Below are 16,734 nucleotides of genomic sequence, written 5' to 3'. Positions count from 1 at the left end.
AAATTGTATTTAGTTTAAACTTTCTTTCAAAATCTAGTGAATTTGATTAGTTCCTTTTTCAGCTGTAATGTGAATTTCTAAACCCACTGGCACATTAGTTAAAGATTCACCACCGACATCAATAACCAAAGTGTAATGTATACCATTAATAAAATTGATATCATTTCCATTTTCACCCAAAGAAAGACTATTGTTAAGTGTCAACAAAGGGGAAATGGTCGAGCATAAGGAAGATACAGATGATGTATCTATAGAGGCGCCATTGATAAGTAATGAGGATGGGAGTTTAGACATGTTTCCAGATGATAATGAAAGTGAGGGTCTTGGAGTATTGGCTTTCAAGTTTGAATACATCACCAAGTAAATATCACCAACTTTGTCATTGTTTAAATTACTTGTTAAAAAAGTTTTACCCATTTTAATACTATTTTTTATATTTATAATTTTTTTATTATAGGTTACTTTATCTTTATCTTTTTTATTTAATAATAAATTAAAAAAAGTAAACTTTCTAAAAAATATCTTTAATGCAATTTTAAATAATTTTTTTAATATAAATTTTGATAGTTTAATAAAAATTAATAAAATAAAAAACATATTATTTAAATAAAAAATTATTATTTATCTATTTATTTATTTCTTTTTTTTATTATACATAATTTATATAAATCTCATATATATTTAAAATTAAAATTAATAAAAACTATAAAAAAAAAAAAGGGGGAATTACAATTTTATAAAATTAGAAAATTTTAAACATCCATATTTTTTTTAAAAATAGTTTTTATGTGAGTGATTTATAAAAAGCTTTTTTTATATTTTTAAATATGATAATAATTTTAAATGCTATATTTAATTTCTAATGTAAATAAAAGTTTTTAAAAATAACAATTTATTATTTTCATTTAAAATTTATTTAGGTTTTTTTTTAATATACAATTATTTTTTTATTTTATAATTATTATTATTTGTATTGTTATTATTTTTATTGTTATAATTGTTTTTCTGTTGTATTTTAATTTCCGATTTTATATGTATTTGTAAGTAAATAACTTACTGCTGAATTTTGTTGTAACAATACTACTAATGGTAATATAAAACAGTTTGTTATAAAAAAGAAAGCTACGTCAGGTCTTCTACCCCATAATTGAATTCCTCTTTTGATTAAATTGATTTTATAGATATTCTTTAATATTCTCTTAAATATATACATATGAACTAAAGCAGTTCCTAAGGATGCACCAGCATAAAGTAAAGTTAAAAAGTAACTGGTTACTTTTAATTCTTTGATGGTTGGATAGAAATCTTGATTTGGACCATAATATATAGCTAGGGAGAATACAATATAGGCACAACCTGATAATGCTCTTGCAACTGTATTGAAAAAGAATAATTCCAAGGAAACTGAACGATCTAATGGCCCATCTTGGCCCAAAATTAAATATAGTTTTGTACCAGTATATACTTTACCATACACAATTTTATAGAGTATTTCGCATTTTCTAATGCAATAGTTTCTGAATGTTTTGGTATCTACCAATATTTGGAGGGTTAGAGTAAATGCTTCTAATGTTAAATAGATTAAAATCATGTACCAAGAGCCGACATGTGGGAATACCATTGAGAAGAAACAGTGTGAACTAAGCTCTAACCAAAATAAAAACAAAACTCTGCCATCTTGGAACACTCTGAGGGGTATGTTTGGTAATACACTTCTCATTCTGTGGAATGATAATCTGAAAATTAATTTGTAGGTTAAAATAACAGCTTGGAAAGAGATAATAAGCAAGATTTGGAAAAAGTTATCAGATACACTGTAGAAAGCAAAAAGGAAGAGATGAAAGAAAACATAACCAAATGGGCCAAGTACCATTGTAGATGAAACAACCCACCATTTATAAAAGAATGAACCTTTTGAAAACATTGGTTTTTTGGTAGCATGGTTATAGTATCTTGGGGTAGTTGCCGATATAAATTCATCTGGTGCCAATATATCCTTATCCATTTTTTGAACGTCAATAGAGGAGCATTTATTTGGAGTACTTCTTGATGTGGTTTCATCTAATGATGCATCGAAATGACTTTCACATGAAGATCTTGATCCAGTAACACTACTGCAACTTTTGCCAATTTCGATTTCTTCATCCATTCCATTACAATTGTTACCTGAACTCGTGTTGTTGCTTGATAGGTTTTCGTTACTTGAAGATTTTATTTCACTGACTCTTTGCTGCTGTACAATTGTAGTGGTTGGAAGTGGTGGTAATGGTTGCTGGTATTGGGTATCGTAATAATATGAATGTGTTAAAGTTTCGTCTAATGATCTATTATTTAATGATCTTGGTAGTGAAATTGATAATGATTGTGATAATGATTGTGATAATGGTTGTGATTGTGGTTCATCATTTGATTTAAATACATTTTCAGGTTGTTCCTGGTGTTGTTCTTGTTTTTGATCCTCTTCTTGTTTTTGTTGATCAATTTCGATAACTATTTCTTTTTGTACATTGTTATTTTTATTCATTTCTTTAATATTATTTGTATCGTTAATATTATTTGTAAATTGTTTTAATTCAATTTCATTTTTTTGTTCTTGATCTTTTTCATCATTGAATGGTTGTGGAATTGTATTTGCTCCGTCGTATAAATGATGATCTGCACTTTTGCTGATTGATTTTGATCTTGCTCTTTCGATTCTTCTAATTTTGTCATCTTCGTTAAATGTATAGCTGTTTATATTTACATTGGTTGTTAAATTTAATTGTTCACTTTCTAATGTTGACTCATTGGTATCTTTTCCATCCTTGATATGCTTTGAAATACTGAACCAAACCAACAAATAAATTAATGGAACACCAACTCCAAATGAAATGATAAGCCACTCGAATGGAATTGGAAAAATACCGATCCACATGAAAACCAAATGAACAATCGATAAAAACATTGTCCATGCTACAAAGAATAATAATATTGTTGATTTTAAGTTGTATGGAACTCTTGGTAAGTTTAAAAATGTATATGAAAGTGGGAAGAATACTGCAAAACAAAAAACTGATACAACTGGTAAATAAACTAAAAGATACACCAAATTATTAACTGTCAATGAACTTGTTTCTTGTTTTAATGGACATATTACTACCAAAACCATAAATAAAAATGCTATTATTATACTTGGTATTGGATGTAAAATTAATTTATAAATTTTAGATTTTTGATCTTGTCTTTCTATTTTATAATAATCCATTTTTTTCTATTATAAATATTTATTTGTTAAATACAATATTTTTATTATAGAATTTCTTGATAGTATAAAAAAAAAAATATAATTAATAATTTTGAAATTTTAAACAAAGTAAAAAAATAAAATAAAATTAAAACAAGAAATATTTATGAACTGTTATTTATTATTTACTTTTATATTATAAACTAAACAAAGATATAAAGATATAAAATATATTTTAATTTATTAATATATATAAAATAATATATTAACAAACCACGCTAATTATTTTATAAAAGAAATTTGTGAACCACTAAAAAATAAAGAAAAAAAATAAAAAATAAAAATAAACAACAACAACAACAACATACAAAAAATGTTATGAGATGAATACGAATAAATTTAAATATGTTTATATATAATGGTATAACTATACTTTTTTTTTAAAGGTTCTAATTTTGCTTTTTTAATTATTATATATGGAAAAATAAAAAAAACAAAATTTTGATATTTGGGATATTATTTTTTACTCTACTGCTTATTTTAAAAATACATTATAAAATGATATTATGTAAAATGAACAAAAAAAAGAAATAGAATAGTGTACAACAAACTTTTACTTTTTTAAAAAAAAAAAAATAAAAAAAGAAAAAATAAATAAATAAATAAATGTTATATTTTAAAAAATAATTATGTACAATTTAAATGAAAAATATTAAATATATTGTTTTAAATTGCATCTAATCAAGTTATAGTGTATGCATAAATACAAATAAAATTTTTATTATTTTTTTTTTTCTTAATATATTTAAATAAATAAAAAAAAAAAAAAACAAAAGAATATATATTAAGGATGAATCGTTTGTTTTTTTATTTTTATTAATTAAAAATACTATTTTATATTCAAAATACCATTACTTTAATTAATATAAAAAAAAATGATTGGGTGGGGGGTGAAGGAAGGTGATATTTAATGTATATGTATTATTAAAAGTGGGTGTGTTTGATATTTGTGTGTGTGATAAATGTGAGTGTGTGTTTTTTTTATAGAGTGTGTGGAAAGTGGGTTTAAAGTATTAGGTGATATTAAAAATTATATATATATATATATGTTAATATTTTCTTATATATTAGAAAAAAATGAATGTAATATAATAGAGATATAGCATTAAAAAATGGTGATTTTTTTTTTTGTTTTATTGATTAAATCACACAAAAATTGATTTATACAAAATAATTGCACTAAAACAAACAAAACGAATATAAATATAATTTAGATTGTTTTTGTTTTATTTATAATAAAATTAATAAGAATGTAAATTTATAACTTTTTTTCTCTCTTTTTAAAGAAATAAAAAATGGTCCTTTTTTTTAATTTTACAAAAAAAAAAAAAGTCGAGTGTGTTATAAAATGTTATAGATATGTTTATTATATGTGTGTGTTTGTGTGTATAAAAACAAATAATAGTTATAAATAATTTTGTGTTTTTATTATTTATTAGAGATTTAAAAAAAGATGTAAAGATTATGACTTTGGTTGATTGATTAAATAAAAATGATTATTATAAAAAATAAACAAAATAAAAAAAAAAATTTTTAAAAGTGAGGAAATATTGTTTAATGTTGTTATTGTAGTATTTATATTATTTGAATTTTTCTATTTTGGTTTTAGTTATCTTTTGATAATCTAAAATAAATTATTTTTTTTTTATAATATAAAATTTTATTTTTAAAGGTAAAAAAAATAATTTTTATTATATAAATATAAAGAAACAATCATGATTTAACAATATATTAAAATATTTTAAAATCTTTGGGGTTGGATTTAGGGCCATAATGCACAAAAAATAAAAAAATATGATGTTTTTTTTGTAAATTGAAAACTTTTGAAAATTTTTAAAAAAAAAAAAATTAAAAAAAAAGAAAAAAAAAATAAAAAAAATAAAAAAAAAAACCCCTCACTCTTTTCCCCCTACTCTAAAATATACCCCAAAAGCCACACATTAAAAAACTAAATGAGACCATAATCTATTTCCTTTAACTATTGATTTTGTATAGTAGTTGTTGTTTTTATGATGACAAAAAACAATCCAATCTCATAAGGTTAATTAAACCTACAAAAGAAATAAAAAAACAAACCAAATTCCAATTTTAAAAAGGATGATGTGTGTGTGTTTTGTATTTTATTATTTGAAGTATTAACTTCGATAATTATTTTGGAATGATTTCATTCTATTAATTTATATCTATTAGGAAAAAAACATACAAAGACAAAAAAAAATATGATCAACTTACGGTGATTGATTTACAATATTTGATAAATAATTATGAATTTTAACAATGTCAATTCTTATTTCTATATATATAAAAATAATTATTTTTTAATTGAATAGTATATAAAAGGATTGATTAATAAATAGAATATTTTGCAACTCTATAAAATATTTTTAAACAATTAAAAATAAAAATAAAAAATATTAAAAAAATAAAAATAAAATATAAACGAATTAGTTTTTTATTCTTTTTTTTTTTTTGATTTTATAAAAGAAATTATAAATCTATAGATTAAATATTTAAAATCTTGTTTAGAAAAAAAAATAACAACAACAATAAATATTTATTTTTTTATTTTATAAGCAAAGATAATTACTTTATTTTGTTCAAATAAATATAACTACAATTTAATGATTATACAACAATTTAAATTAAATAAAATTATTAAAGTTTGACTTTAATATTTATAGTAAAAAAAAAAAAAAAAAAATAAAAAAAAAAAAAAAAAAAAATTAACATAAATTAAAAAAATGTTAATTTTATAAAACACAAACTAAAGATTTTAAATATTTTATATAATTAAAGAACGGAAAATATAAATGTATACAATGTACTATTATTTTTTTATTTTTTTTTTTAATTTTAATTTTTTTTTGTTTAAATTTTTTTTTTTTTTCATTATAAAAATTTTTTTTATAAAAAAATTGATCATATCTCGACTATTTTTATTTTTTAATCACATCAATTTTATTTTAACCCTAGTCAACCTCAGAACTATATAATAATGAAAATTATTGAATAAATGTAATTTTTCTTTAAAAAAAATCATTAAAAATGAATAAAGTGTGGAGTTTGGGTGTAAATTAAATCAAAGTTTTATTTGTTTAAATGGGGGTCGTTTTTTTTGTGTGTAAGTAAGTGGGGTATGTGTGTGGTGATATAAAAATTGTAAAAATCAAAATTTTTTTTAAAAAAAAATAATTTTATATATATAAAGATTTAAAAAAAAAAAACACAAATTTGGTTATAATTTAATATGCAGTATTCCTATATTTTTTGTTTTTTTTTTATTTTATAATTGTCCAACTATATTAATTAAGTTTTTTAAATTAAATCACCAATATTAAAATTGATTTTTATATTTTTTTGTGTTTTTTTTTGACTGGTGTAATTATTAAAAAAAAAAGTAGGGGGGTACTTGATATAGATATAGTATAAAATAAAATATAACTTAAACTAAAATTAAAGTTTTTTTTTTTAAATTCAAAGTTTTTTTTTTTTTTATAATCAATTAATAGATTGTGAGAGAGTTTATAATATCTTTCATTTGTGTTATGATTGAGACTACCTTTCGTATAAAAAAATCATCCCTATAATTTTTTATAAAAAACTACACTGTTATAATTAACAATAAAATGTATGTACTATAATATGTAGTTATGTGGGATTTAAACAAAGGAAAATGCAAATGAATAAAAATTTTTAAACTTTTTAAAATATATCTAGATTTAGAGGATAATATAAAAAAAACCCCAAAAAAGAAAGATTTTATTTATTAAATGAAAATGATCTTAATAAAATATAATTTCGATTCTAAAACATTTAAACAGACAGAATATTCTTATGACTCTGTTTTTTTTTTTTTTTCTTAAATTATTTTACAAAATTTTTTTTTTAAGATATTATTTATTGCAAAAAATAAAACAAAACAAATATTATTAAACAATTAATCATATGATTATTATTATTATGACTATTATCATTATAGTCTTTTATTTTTTTATTTTTTTTTATTTATTTTTTTTTATGTATTTTATATATAATATTAATTTTGTGTTGTGGATGTAGTTGTTGTTTGTCTTGGTTTTCTACCAGAACCAATATATAAACCAGATTTAATTATTGCATTCCTGATAGCCTCTTTTGAACCAACTAAAGCGGATGGTGGTAATTGAACACCAACATTTTGAATATTTTGAATTATCTTTGAAATCTTTGTAAACTCTGCTTCGGAGGGTCTTGGGAAACCATTTCTATAATATTGTGAAACCTGTAAAATAAATAATTCCTCGTAGTTTTCTCTGAGAATATTACTAATATTTTTTTGTTCTTCGGTGGTTGTAGTTGGGGAAGTTGTAGAAGTTAAAGCTGATGATGGTTGATCGATATCCATTGTTTGCTCAGTTTGTTGTGGTTGAATATTTACATCTTGAATTGGACTTAAAGTATCCAATGAACTTTGTAATTGTTTCTGTTGTTGCTGTTGTTTTTGTTTTATTATATTTGTTAAATTTTTATCAAAATTGAATGAACCATTTTTAACGAGTGATTTCATTTGTTGGTTTAATAATTTTAATGAATCATTTGGAATTAAATTGATAGGTATATTATTTTTAATGATTTCTTTTTGAGATGGTTCTTTTACAATATTTTTTGAATTTTCATTTGAAAATTTAATTGTTAAATAATTTGGAATTTCATTAAAAAGTACTGGTTTATCAATGCCATATTCTTGAATGATATCTTGATTTAATTCAAATGGTTTTTCTGGTTCTTTTTGTTCTAATTGTTGTTGCTCTTCAACTTGATCATTAATTATTGGTTCTTGTTTTTCTTTTTCACCTTCATCTTTGTTTTCTTTTTCTTCTTGGTGCTCTATTGGTTTTTCAACTTGTTGTTCTTCTTTATCAACTTCCATTGACTCTTGTTTTTCAGTTGAATTAATAATTTCATTTTGAACTTCCATTGGCTGATCTAGTATTTCCTTATCTTTATTTTCCAATGTATCTTCAACCAATGCTTTAATTTGTTGAGCTTGTGGGAACTCTTCTTTTTGTTGTGGTTTTGGTTGTTCAATTGGTTTAACTTTTAAATAATTTGGTTCGATACAATTGCTTAAAACTTGATAGGATCCAATTACAGTTTTATTATTATTAATGGGGACATACATATTGTATGATGATGGTTTCATATTTGTAGCTGGTGAAATTAAAACATTTGCATCCTCACTAATTGATTTAATTAAAGAGAATGAGTTCTTTAAGGTTTCTGGTGGTGATTGGGTTTTTGGTTTTTCATCAAGTTTAACATATCTTCTTTGTGGAATTGAATAAGGTGCTTGACGTTGGGTGTATTGATTTGGATTTAAATAAACATTTTGTGGAATCGATGCACCAGTACCTGGAATAACTGCTGGCATACCATAGAAACGTTGTTGCATTTGTAATTGTTGTTGAATAAATTGTTGCTGTTGTTGTTGTTGTTGCGCTTGGTGTTGGAGTTGTAATTGTTGTTGAGCTTGATATTGTGCTTGGAATTGGGCATGGTGTTGTTGTTGGAGTTGAGCTTGCAATTGAGCTTGTTGTTGTTTCTTTTTAGTGTTATAACTTCCTCTCGCTCTTCTATTATGACTTTTTACTACTGCCTCTTCCTCACCTTCTTCGCCCTCTTCTTCTTCCTCTTCAGCTTCGTATCCTTCTTCCTCTTCATCATCTTCTTCCTCCTCTTCCTCTTCTTCTTCTTGATGTCTTCTTCTTCTTGTTGAAATTCTACCCTTTAACTGAGCTTCACGTTCTTTTCTTTCACGTTCCCTTTCTCTTTCTTTTTCTTTTTCTCTTTCACGTTCTTTCTCCATTTGCTTTTCACGCTCTTTTTGTTGTTGTTGTTGTAATACAACTTGACGCTTTTCTCTTTCACGCTCTCTTAGAGTTGCTGCGGATGGTGTGGCTTGAATTGGGTTAATTGATAATGATTTATCGTTACCTTCAACCTTTGAACGATATGATTGAATTAACGATTTACCACCACTTAATAATTTTCTAGCCTCTTTGTAATATACCGATGTTCTGTCGTTATACTTCATACAGTTTTCACAAATCAATGTAAAATCGTAAATGAAACGATCGATTGAAATATATTTACCATCTTTATTCTTTTTAATCATTGTTGAGAAATCCATTGGCTCTTTGATATAGGTGAAATAATTGGGTGCGATCTCTTCAGTAACTGGTGAATAAAAGAATTGATGTGGATCCTTTTTCATTAATAAATTTAAGACATTGGTGAAAACTTTTTTGCAATGGTTAACCTTATCCGCTGGTGTATTTGCCAACTCTTGTTCTTCACGTTCTTCACGTTCTCTTTTTAATTTTAATCTTTGTTCTTCATCGACTGTATCATGTTCATCCTCCATCTCTTCGTCATCGTCTTCATCACTGGTTACCATTGAGTTGGTATGACTGTTGGCTTTACTTTTTGGTTCTTCAACTGATGAATTTATTTCCTCTTCGTCATCTTCATCATCATCTTCTTCCTCTTCCTCTTCGGATGATGATAATATTTCTTTTTGAATTGATGATCTCTTTGGTCTTCCTAACGGTCTTTTTAAATTAATTTTTATTTTGTCTTCTCTTTCTGACTCTGTATCTGTAAATTTTTTATTTGGTGTTTTCTCTTCTCTTTCTGATTCCTCATCATCTTCTTTTAATGTTTCCTCTTTCTTTTTTCTGCCTCTTTTACCTGGTGTTTTAGATGGTGTTATAGCATCTCCTGTAGTGGAAGTAGAATCACCTTTTGATGGAGTTGAATCGGTGCCATTATGTGCTAAAGTTTGTTCTTTGAGAATAGTTTCACTCTTTTTCTTTCTACCTCTAGTTTCTTTCTTCTTTGCTGGTGTTTCATTATTTGATTGTTCAATTGACTCCAAGTCATCTGAAGATGATGAATTTGTGCTAGTTGTAGTGGTATTTGTTAAAGTTGCTGGAGATGTTGTAGTTGCAGTAGTTGGAGTTTTAATTGGTGTTCTAATTTTTACTGTTAATGGTATTTTATTCTGTGCTGTAGATCTATCCTCACTATTATTACTATCACTGCCATTTAAAGCAACACCATTACTTATATCACCGTTTAAAACCTTTTGCTTTTTACCACCCTCTAAATTCTCTTCTATAGTTTCATGCATGTCATCATCGCTAACATCCTTTTTTCTTTTAGATGGTGATTTTAATGAATCTTTATCTTTTTTACCTGTAGATTGTGGTGGTGATAATGGATATCCATCTTTTGGTAACACAGATAACCTTTTACTTCTAACTGGTTGCATATTTATTAATTCATCTTTATAATAATAAAAAAATAAAAAAGGTTAATAATGAAATCTCTTATTTTAAAAATTAAAAAATTAAAAATTAAAAAACTTACCTTTTTTTGTCATTTTTTTTCTATTTATATTTATATATTTGATTTCACCAAAAAAAAAAAAAAAAACTTTATTATTTGTTTATTTATTTATATAGGAAACCAATATTAACTAATACTAATATATATTTTTATAAACTTAATTTGTTTTGTGCGTGTGTATTTTGGTTATAAAAAAAAATAAATATAAAATAAAAAAAACAAAACAAACAAAACTTGTATTATTTATTTATATGTATATATTTATATAATTTTTGTTATTTATAAATAATATAATATACAATGAAAAATTTAAAAATAAATTTTAAAAAAACAAAACCACGATTGATGAAACCAAAGAAGATAGGGATTATTTTTTTTAAAAATTTTATTTTTTTAATTTAATATATAAAAAAATTTTGTGTTTGTATTGAAAATAATAAATTTTTTTTTAAATTTAAAAAAAAAATTAAAAAAATTTTTGAAAAATTTAAAAAAAAAATTTAAAAAATAAAAAATAATTTTTCAAAAATTTTAAAAAAAAAAAATAAAAAATTTTTAACAGTTATATAATATGTATATTATATTTTATTATGGGTATAAATAATGTAAAAAAAAAAAAAAGTTTAAATAAATAATAAATAAATATTAAACCAATAGTTTAAATACTATTTTTTAAAACAAATTAAAAAAACTAGTCTTTTTATTTTTTATCATTATTTTTAAATTATTTTTTATTTTTTTATCTTTGTGGTATTTTTCCTCACAAGACAAATAATATAATTAAAAAAAAAAAAAAAAAAATAAGATGATGATGATGTTTTTTTTTAAATGTTTTGAAAAAAAAAAAATAATGATTAGATATTTGGTAAAGAGAGTGAAAATTTGAAAATGTTTCGAAAAAATAATCTAAATATTTGAATATTTTGGATCCATCATTTTTTTGGGATACACCCGAAAAAATAAAATTTTTATTTATAGTTTTATATAAATTTTTTTGTATAAATTTTTTTTTTTGTCAAAGGTTTATTAAAAAAAAAATAATAAACAAATAATAATAATAATTATAATAGTTTAATAGATAAATTATAATAGAAAAATAAAAATGGATTCATTACTTTTTGAAAAACTTTTAGTTATAGAAGAAGATAAAATAGATGAGGATTTCTTTTGTAATATTTGCAATAATATTATGTATAAGAACTATCAATGGTATGCACATAAATATATATATAAACTTACAAACATAAATTAATATTTTTTAATTAACTTATATTTAGTACAAATGGTCATATTTATTGTGTATCATGCACAGAGGAAATCAAAAGTAAAAATGCAGGTTGTCCAGAGTGTAGAGTTGAGTTGGGTAGTATTTCAGTAAATAGATATTTAGAAAGACAAATTAACAAATTACAGGTAATTATAAATCATATATTAATAGTAAAACAATAAAAATTTTCAATATTAATTCTTTTTAAAAAAAAGATCTTTTGCCCCAATAAATTTTATAATACAAAAGATTACATTGCAGACGAGGAGTATGGATGTGGGTTTGAATGTTCTATTGACCAAATGGAATCCCACACAAAGGAGTGTGAATTTTCATTTGTCAAATGTCCTCAAAATGGAGAATGCGAATTAGTTAGAAAGAATTTACTTGATGAGCACATTAAAGAGTGCAACTCCGAAAGGGTTGAATGCGAATTATGTAAGGCAAGTGTTTTAAGAGTAAATTTAAAGAAACATTACCAATCCGAGTGTCTTCAATATACGGTAGCATGCAGATGTGGTTCCAAAGTCAAAAGAGAATCTTTACCTTTACATTATGCAAATGAATGTGCCAATGAAATGGTAGATTGCATTTATGGCAAATTAAACAAAGGCTGTAAAGGAAAAGTTCAAAGATCAGAAATGGATAAGCACTTGTTATCATCTAATCATCACCAAACAATAGTTAATTCTTTTGTTTCACTTAGAGAAGAATTAGAGCTCGAAAGAAAGAAACTAAATCAATGCCATACAAAGTTCCAAGGTCAATGGAGAGTAGAAAATTGGAATAGTAAATTCTGCTCCCAGCCAAAAGGTTATGTTTTAAAATTAAACTTTTCAATTGGTAACCGTCCACTTTGTCTTCAATTATATCCAAGTATTTATTAAAATTATAAATAATTATTATTATTTAACATGATTACTAATTTTTTTTTTTTCAGATGGTCAAACTAATGATAATAAAAATTGCTCTTTATATTTGTAGGTTTTATTAGTATTTAATTTTATATATTTATTTGATACTAATAGTTTATGATAATTTAATTTTAGATACAATTATTATGACCTTCCAATTTCATGCAACTTTACATTCGAAATTGTTGCTGGGAAAGATGGTATTAAAAAAGATTCAGTCAGCAGTGTTATAAATTCAAAGAATGGAAAGGGGTGGGAAGATTTCATTCCAGCAGCAAAGAAAGAAGCATTTGGTAACACCCTTGTTATCAATTTTAGAGTAAAGATTACTTCGGTTGTCCATCAATATTTTAACAAATAAATAGCAACAAAAAACTTTAAATAAATAATCATTAAAAAACCTTTTTCTCTTTAATTATATGTTTAATAAACATGGATAAGTTTATTCATTTGTTTATTTAATTATTTTTTTACTTTTGTTTAAATATTTATTATTTATTAATTATTTATTTATATATTTATTTATAAAATAAAAATATTGAAAATTGTAAAAATGATTAAAAGAATTGAATATTTAACAATTGAGGATGAGTTTTCACTATCTGATCCATCTTGTGAAGAGCTTGATGAGCTCAACGAGTTACTTGTAGAGTTTGATGATGATGATTGGCTATTTGAACTTTCAGAGTTATTTGAAGGTGATGATCCATGGCAAATAATGGAAACATCTGTATCAATTACAGATACTGGTTTATTGTCTGAAATACATGTGAAATTTAAAGGAATTTCTTTTTCATTTTTACATTCTTCATCGGAAAAAGAAATAATTGAATAGTTAAATGATGTATTTGTTTGTTGAACTACCTTATAAGTCTCACCACAAAACTGTGTACAATTACCAATGCTTGCACTAGTATATGAGCATCCCCTTTTGCTTAAGGTAAAAGAGGAGAATGTTTCATACTTGATACTATTGTTACAATAAATTTGATCAGCTCCTATTTGGGCTTGAGGGCAAGTAAAATATTGACGATCGGATAGTTGTGTACATGATTCATCGAAATATATTGAGATTGAATATTTATCTTTTGTGGTATCATATTGAATATTTTGAGGGTGTGAACAAAGGTTTTTACATTGATCAAGTAAAATGGTTTCCCCTTCAGCATTACATCTCATTCCATCAATTGAAAAATTGGTGTAGATTGAAGTAGGTGTTTCTAACTGAATGGCATAGATATAATTAAAAAATAAAATTATAGTTATAATTAAGAATTTCATTTTTATTTTATTGTTTTATATAATGATTATTGAAAAAAAATAAAGTAAACTAAATATTTAAAAAAATAAAAATTTTATTTTTATAAAAAAAATTTGATTAAAACTTTTATCATAAAATAATTATTTGAAAATAAAATATCTTGTTTTATTATAATAATAAAAAAAAATGACGTTGGCTTATAGAAAAAAAAAGAGTAATCTAAAAAAAGTTTATTGAAAGATAATTTGAAAATTTTAGATATTTAGAAAATTTCTTTTGTTTTTTTTTTATTTATTTAATTTAAAGTGCACCTATTTCTGTTATCAATATTTGTACTATTATTATAATTATTATTATTATTATTATTATTATTATTATTATTATTATTATTATTATTAATATTATAATTATTATAATTGTTTTTTATTTTGTCTAGTTCATAAATTTCTGAAACTATTCGAATGAAACATTGTTCTATATTAATATTGTATTTTGATGAACACTCTATGAAGGGAATATTTAATAAATTGGAAAAATCTGAAACCTCTTCTATTGAAACTTCTCTTTTTATCTTATTATTATTTCTATTGTAATAAATATTATTATTATTAATGATAGAAGTTTCTTGTATATCTATTTTAGTACCAACTATTATAATCTTTACGTCTTCGAATGCATGTCTTGCAACTTCGTTTAACCAATACGTGATATTCCTGAAAGACTCCCTATTATTTACATCATATAATACAATTACTCCATTGTTATCTCTGTATGGTTTCCTTTCTCTTTCTCTAAACCCTAGGTTCTGTGTGTCCAAAATTTCTAATATAAAAACTTTATCATCAAAGACTATAGATTTTTTATAAAAACTATTTCCTGTTATATTTTCATCCAAATCTATTATATTTCTACAAAATCTTTTAACAAAACAACTTTTCCCAACTTGATTATCTCCTATAACCATTAACTTGTATTTAAAAATATTATTATTATTAGTAATATTGTTAATATTATTAAACATGGTGATAAAAAAAATGATTTTTTAAAAATAAAAAAAAAAAAGAAAAAAATTAAAAAAAAAAAGATATTTTGGAAGAAAATAATCATCTCTTTATTATTTTTTTATTTATACATATTTTTACTTATTAATTTAATTTATATTACAGACTTTCTTTTTTAATTCTAAATCAGATAGCTTCATTTCTTTTTCTTCATTTTCGAAAAAAATTTCATTTATTTTATCTATAAACTTGATCATAATTTGATCAATATTAATATTGTATTTTGTTGAGCATTCATTAAAATCGATATTATAAGTTATTGCTAAATTTGCACCGTCTTCAAAAGTCACTTTTCTTATATTGTCACCGAAAAATTTTGGATTGTTGGTTTCTGATATGTCTATTTTTGAACCAACTATCATTATATAAACATCTTCGCATGCATGTCTCCGAATTTCACTTAAATAAAATTTAACATTTTGGAATGACTCTAGATTGTTGACATCATACATTACCATTATACGATGAGGAGTCCATGAGCTCCCAGTTCGACTAAACTCCCTAGATGTTAGGAGGTTTGGTAAATCAAATAATTTAATGCTAATAATTTTACCATTAATAACAACTGATTCTTTAAATTCATATGTTAGGTCTTGGGTTGGATTATATTCTTTAGAAAAAATACCTGTGCAATAATAATCTGAAAAACTAGTTTTACCAACCTCAGAATCCCCAATAATTAAAACCTTGAATAAATGATCATAATCTCTTATTTGTCCCATATTTAACTTAATATATATAAATTTGTGTGATAAAAAAAAAAAATTAAAAAAAAAAATTAAAAATAAAAAAAATAAAAAAATATTTTTATTTTTATTTTTATTTTTTTATTTTTTATGATCACAAAAACCTTATTGTTTGAAATAATTTTTCTATCATTGCAATATAAAATATATTATTTTTCCATTCTATTTTTTTGTTTCATTAATCCTTTGATGTTAGACACTCACGTATTAATTATATAATAATTAATATATAAATATATATATATAATTGGGTTTTTTAGCCTATAAAGCTTTTCCCATAAAAAGTAATAGGATGGCTTCTTGCAACGTGTTTCATAAAAATTTCTTTTAACCGAAATTTTTATTTTTGAAAAAAAATAATTCGCCAAAAAAAAGGCATAAAAATTCATAAAGAAAGATCATTATCAATATTATCAATAAAGATAGTTTTAACCCAAAAAGTCTCATTATAAGGTATTTTATTATTTATTATTTGTTTGTTTGTTTTCATTTAAAACAATTTATAATTTTTTAAAGTGATTTTTTAAATAATTTTTGAATTATTTTTAATTTGATATATGGTTTTAATTTTTTATAATTTTATTATTTAAACAATTTATTATTTTGTTTAAAAATTTGTATATCAAAAAAAACTTGTAATATTCAACCATCTGAGCTTTATTTGTCTAATGGTATGATAACTGCCTTCCAAGCAGTTGGCCCGGGTTCGATTCCCGGATAAAGCATATCCCTTTTTAATTTTTTTTTTTTTTTCTCCTGGCCTGTGCGGTTCTGGCCTGTGCGGTTCTGCCCCCTCGCTTATTGCCCCGTCTC

At 23.1% G+C, this 16,734-nt stretch overlaps 7 protein-coding genes across 7 annotated transcripts; 1 reads left to right on the top strand and 6 right to left on the bottom strand.

Annotated features, from left to right (window-relative positions):
• Positions 1-33: 33 nt before the first annotated feature.
• Positions 34-417, bottom strand: DICPUDRAFT_82004 (uncharacterized protein; the record flags this gene model as incomplete). Its single annotated transcript, XM_003291277.1, has 1 exon — positions 34-417. The coding sequence occupies one exon, from the start codon at positions 415-417 to the stop codon at positions 34-36; it is 384 nt and encodes a 127-aa protein (XP_003291325.1).
• A 442-nt stretch (positions 418-859) lies between these two features.
• Positions 860-3,956, bottom strand: DICPUDRAFT_57256 (uncharacterized protein). Its single transcript, XM_003291276.1, has 2 exons — positions 3,657-3,956; positions 860-3,299 (listed from the first exon to the last, which is right to left on the bottom strand). The coding sequence occupies exon 2, from the start codon at positions 3,242-3,244 to the stop codon at positions 1,016-1,018; it is 2,229 nt and encodes a 742-aa protein (XP_003291324.1). The 5' UTR covers positions 3,245-3,299; positions 3,657-3,956; the 3' UTR covers positions 860-1,015.
• Positions 3,957-7,228: 3,272 nt separating this feature from the next.
• On the bottom strand, positions 7,229-10,706 carry DICPUDRAFT_98967 (uncharacterized protein; the record flags this gene model as incomplete). The annotated part of the gene is made up of 2 exons (XM_003291275.1): positions 7,229-10,609; positions 10,694-10,706. 2 exons carry the CDS (start codon positions 10,704-10,706, stop codon positions 7,320-7,322), a joined length of 3,303 nt encoding a protein of 1,100 aa, XP_003291323.1. The 3' UTR covers positions 7,229-7,319.
• Positions 10,707-11,774: 1,068 nt separating this feature from the next.
• On the top strand, positions 11,775-13,214 carry DICPUDRAFT_82001 (uncharacterized protein; the record flags this gene model as incomplete). The annotated part of the gene is made up of 5 exons (XM_003291283.1): positions 11,775-11,881; positions 11,950-12,085; positions 12,155-12,815; positions 12,880-12,919; positions 12,989-13,214. The coding sequence occupies 5 exons, from the start codon at positions 11,775-11,777 to the stop codon at positions 13,212-13,214; spliced, it is 1,170 nt and encodes a 389-aa protein (XP_003291331.1).
• A 161-nt stretch (positions 13,215-13,375) lies between these two features.
• DICPUDRAFT_155921 (uncharacterized protein) lies at positions 13,376-14,134 on the bottom strand (the record flags this gene model as incomplete). Its single annotated transcript, XM_003291274.1, has 1 exon — positions 13,376-14,134. The coding sequence occupies one exon, from the start codon at positions 14,132-14,134 to the stop codon at positions 13,376-13,378; it is 759 nt and encodes a 252-aa protein (XP_003291322.1).
• Positions 14,135-14,409: 275 nt separating this feature from the next.
• DICPUDRAFT_38788 (uncharacterized protein) lies at positions 14,410-15,135 on the bottom strand (the record flags this gene model as incomplete). Its single annotated transcript, XM_003291273.1, has 1 exon — positions 14,410-15,135. The coding sequence occupies one exon, from the start codon at positions 15,133-15,135 to the stop codon at positions 14,410-14,412; it is 726 nt and encodes a 241-aa protein (XP_003291321.1).
• Positions 15,136-15,264: 129 nt separating this feature from the next.
• Positions 15,265-15,897, bottom strand: DICPUDRAFT_38803 (uncharacterized protein; the record flags this gene model as incomplete). Its single annotated transcript, XM_003291272.1, has 1 exon — positions 15,265-15,897. One exon carries the CDS (start codon positions 15,895-15,897, stop codon positions 15,265-15,267), a length of 633 nt encoding a protein of 210 aa, XP_003291320.1.
• Positions 15,898-16,734: the final 837 nt, after the last annotated feature.

The sequence above is a fragment of the Dictyostelium purpureum genome (genome assembly GCF_000190715.1).
Source record: "Dictyostelium purpureum unplaced genomic scaffold DICPUscaffold_270, whole genome shotgun sequence".
NCBI classification, from domain to species: domain Eukaryota; phylum Evosea; class Eumycetozoa; order Dictyosteliales; family Dictyosteliaceae; genus Dictyostelium; species Dictyostelium purpureum.
Note: the sequence above shows the minus strand (reverse complement) of the source record. Positions and strands in the feature narration are given on the sequence as shown.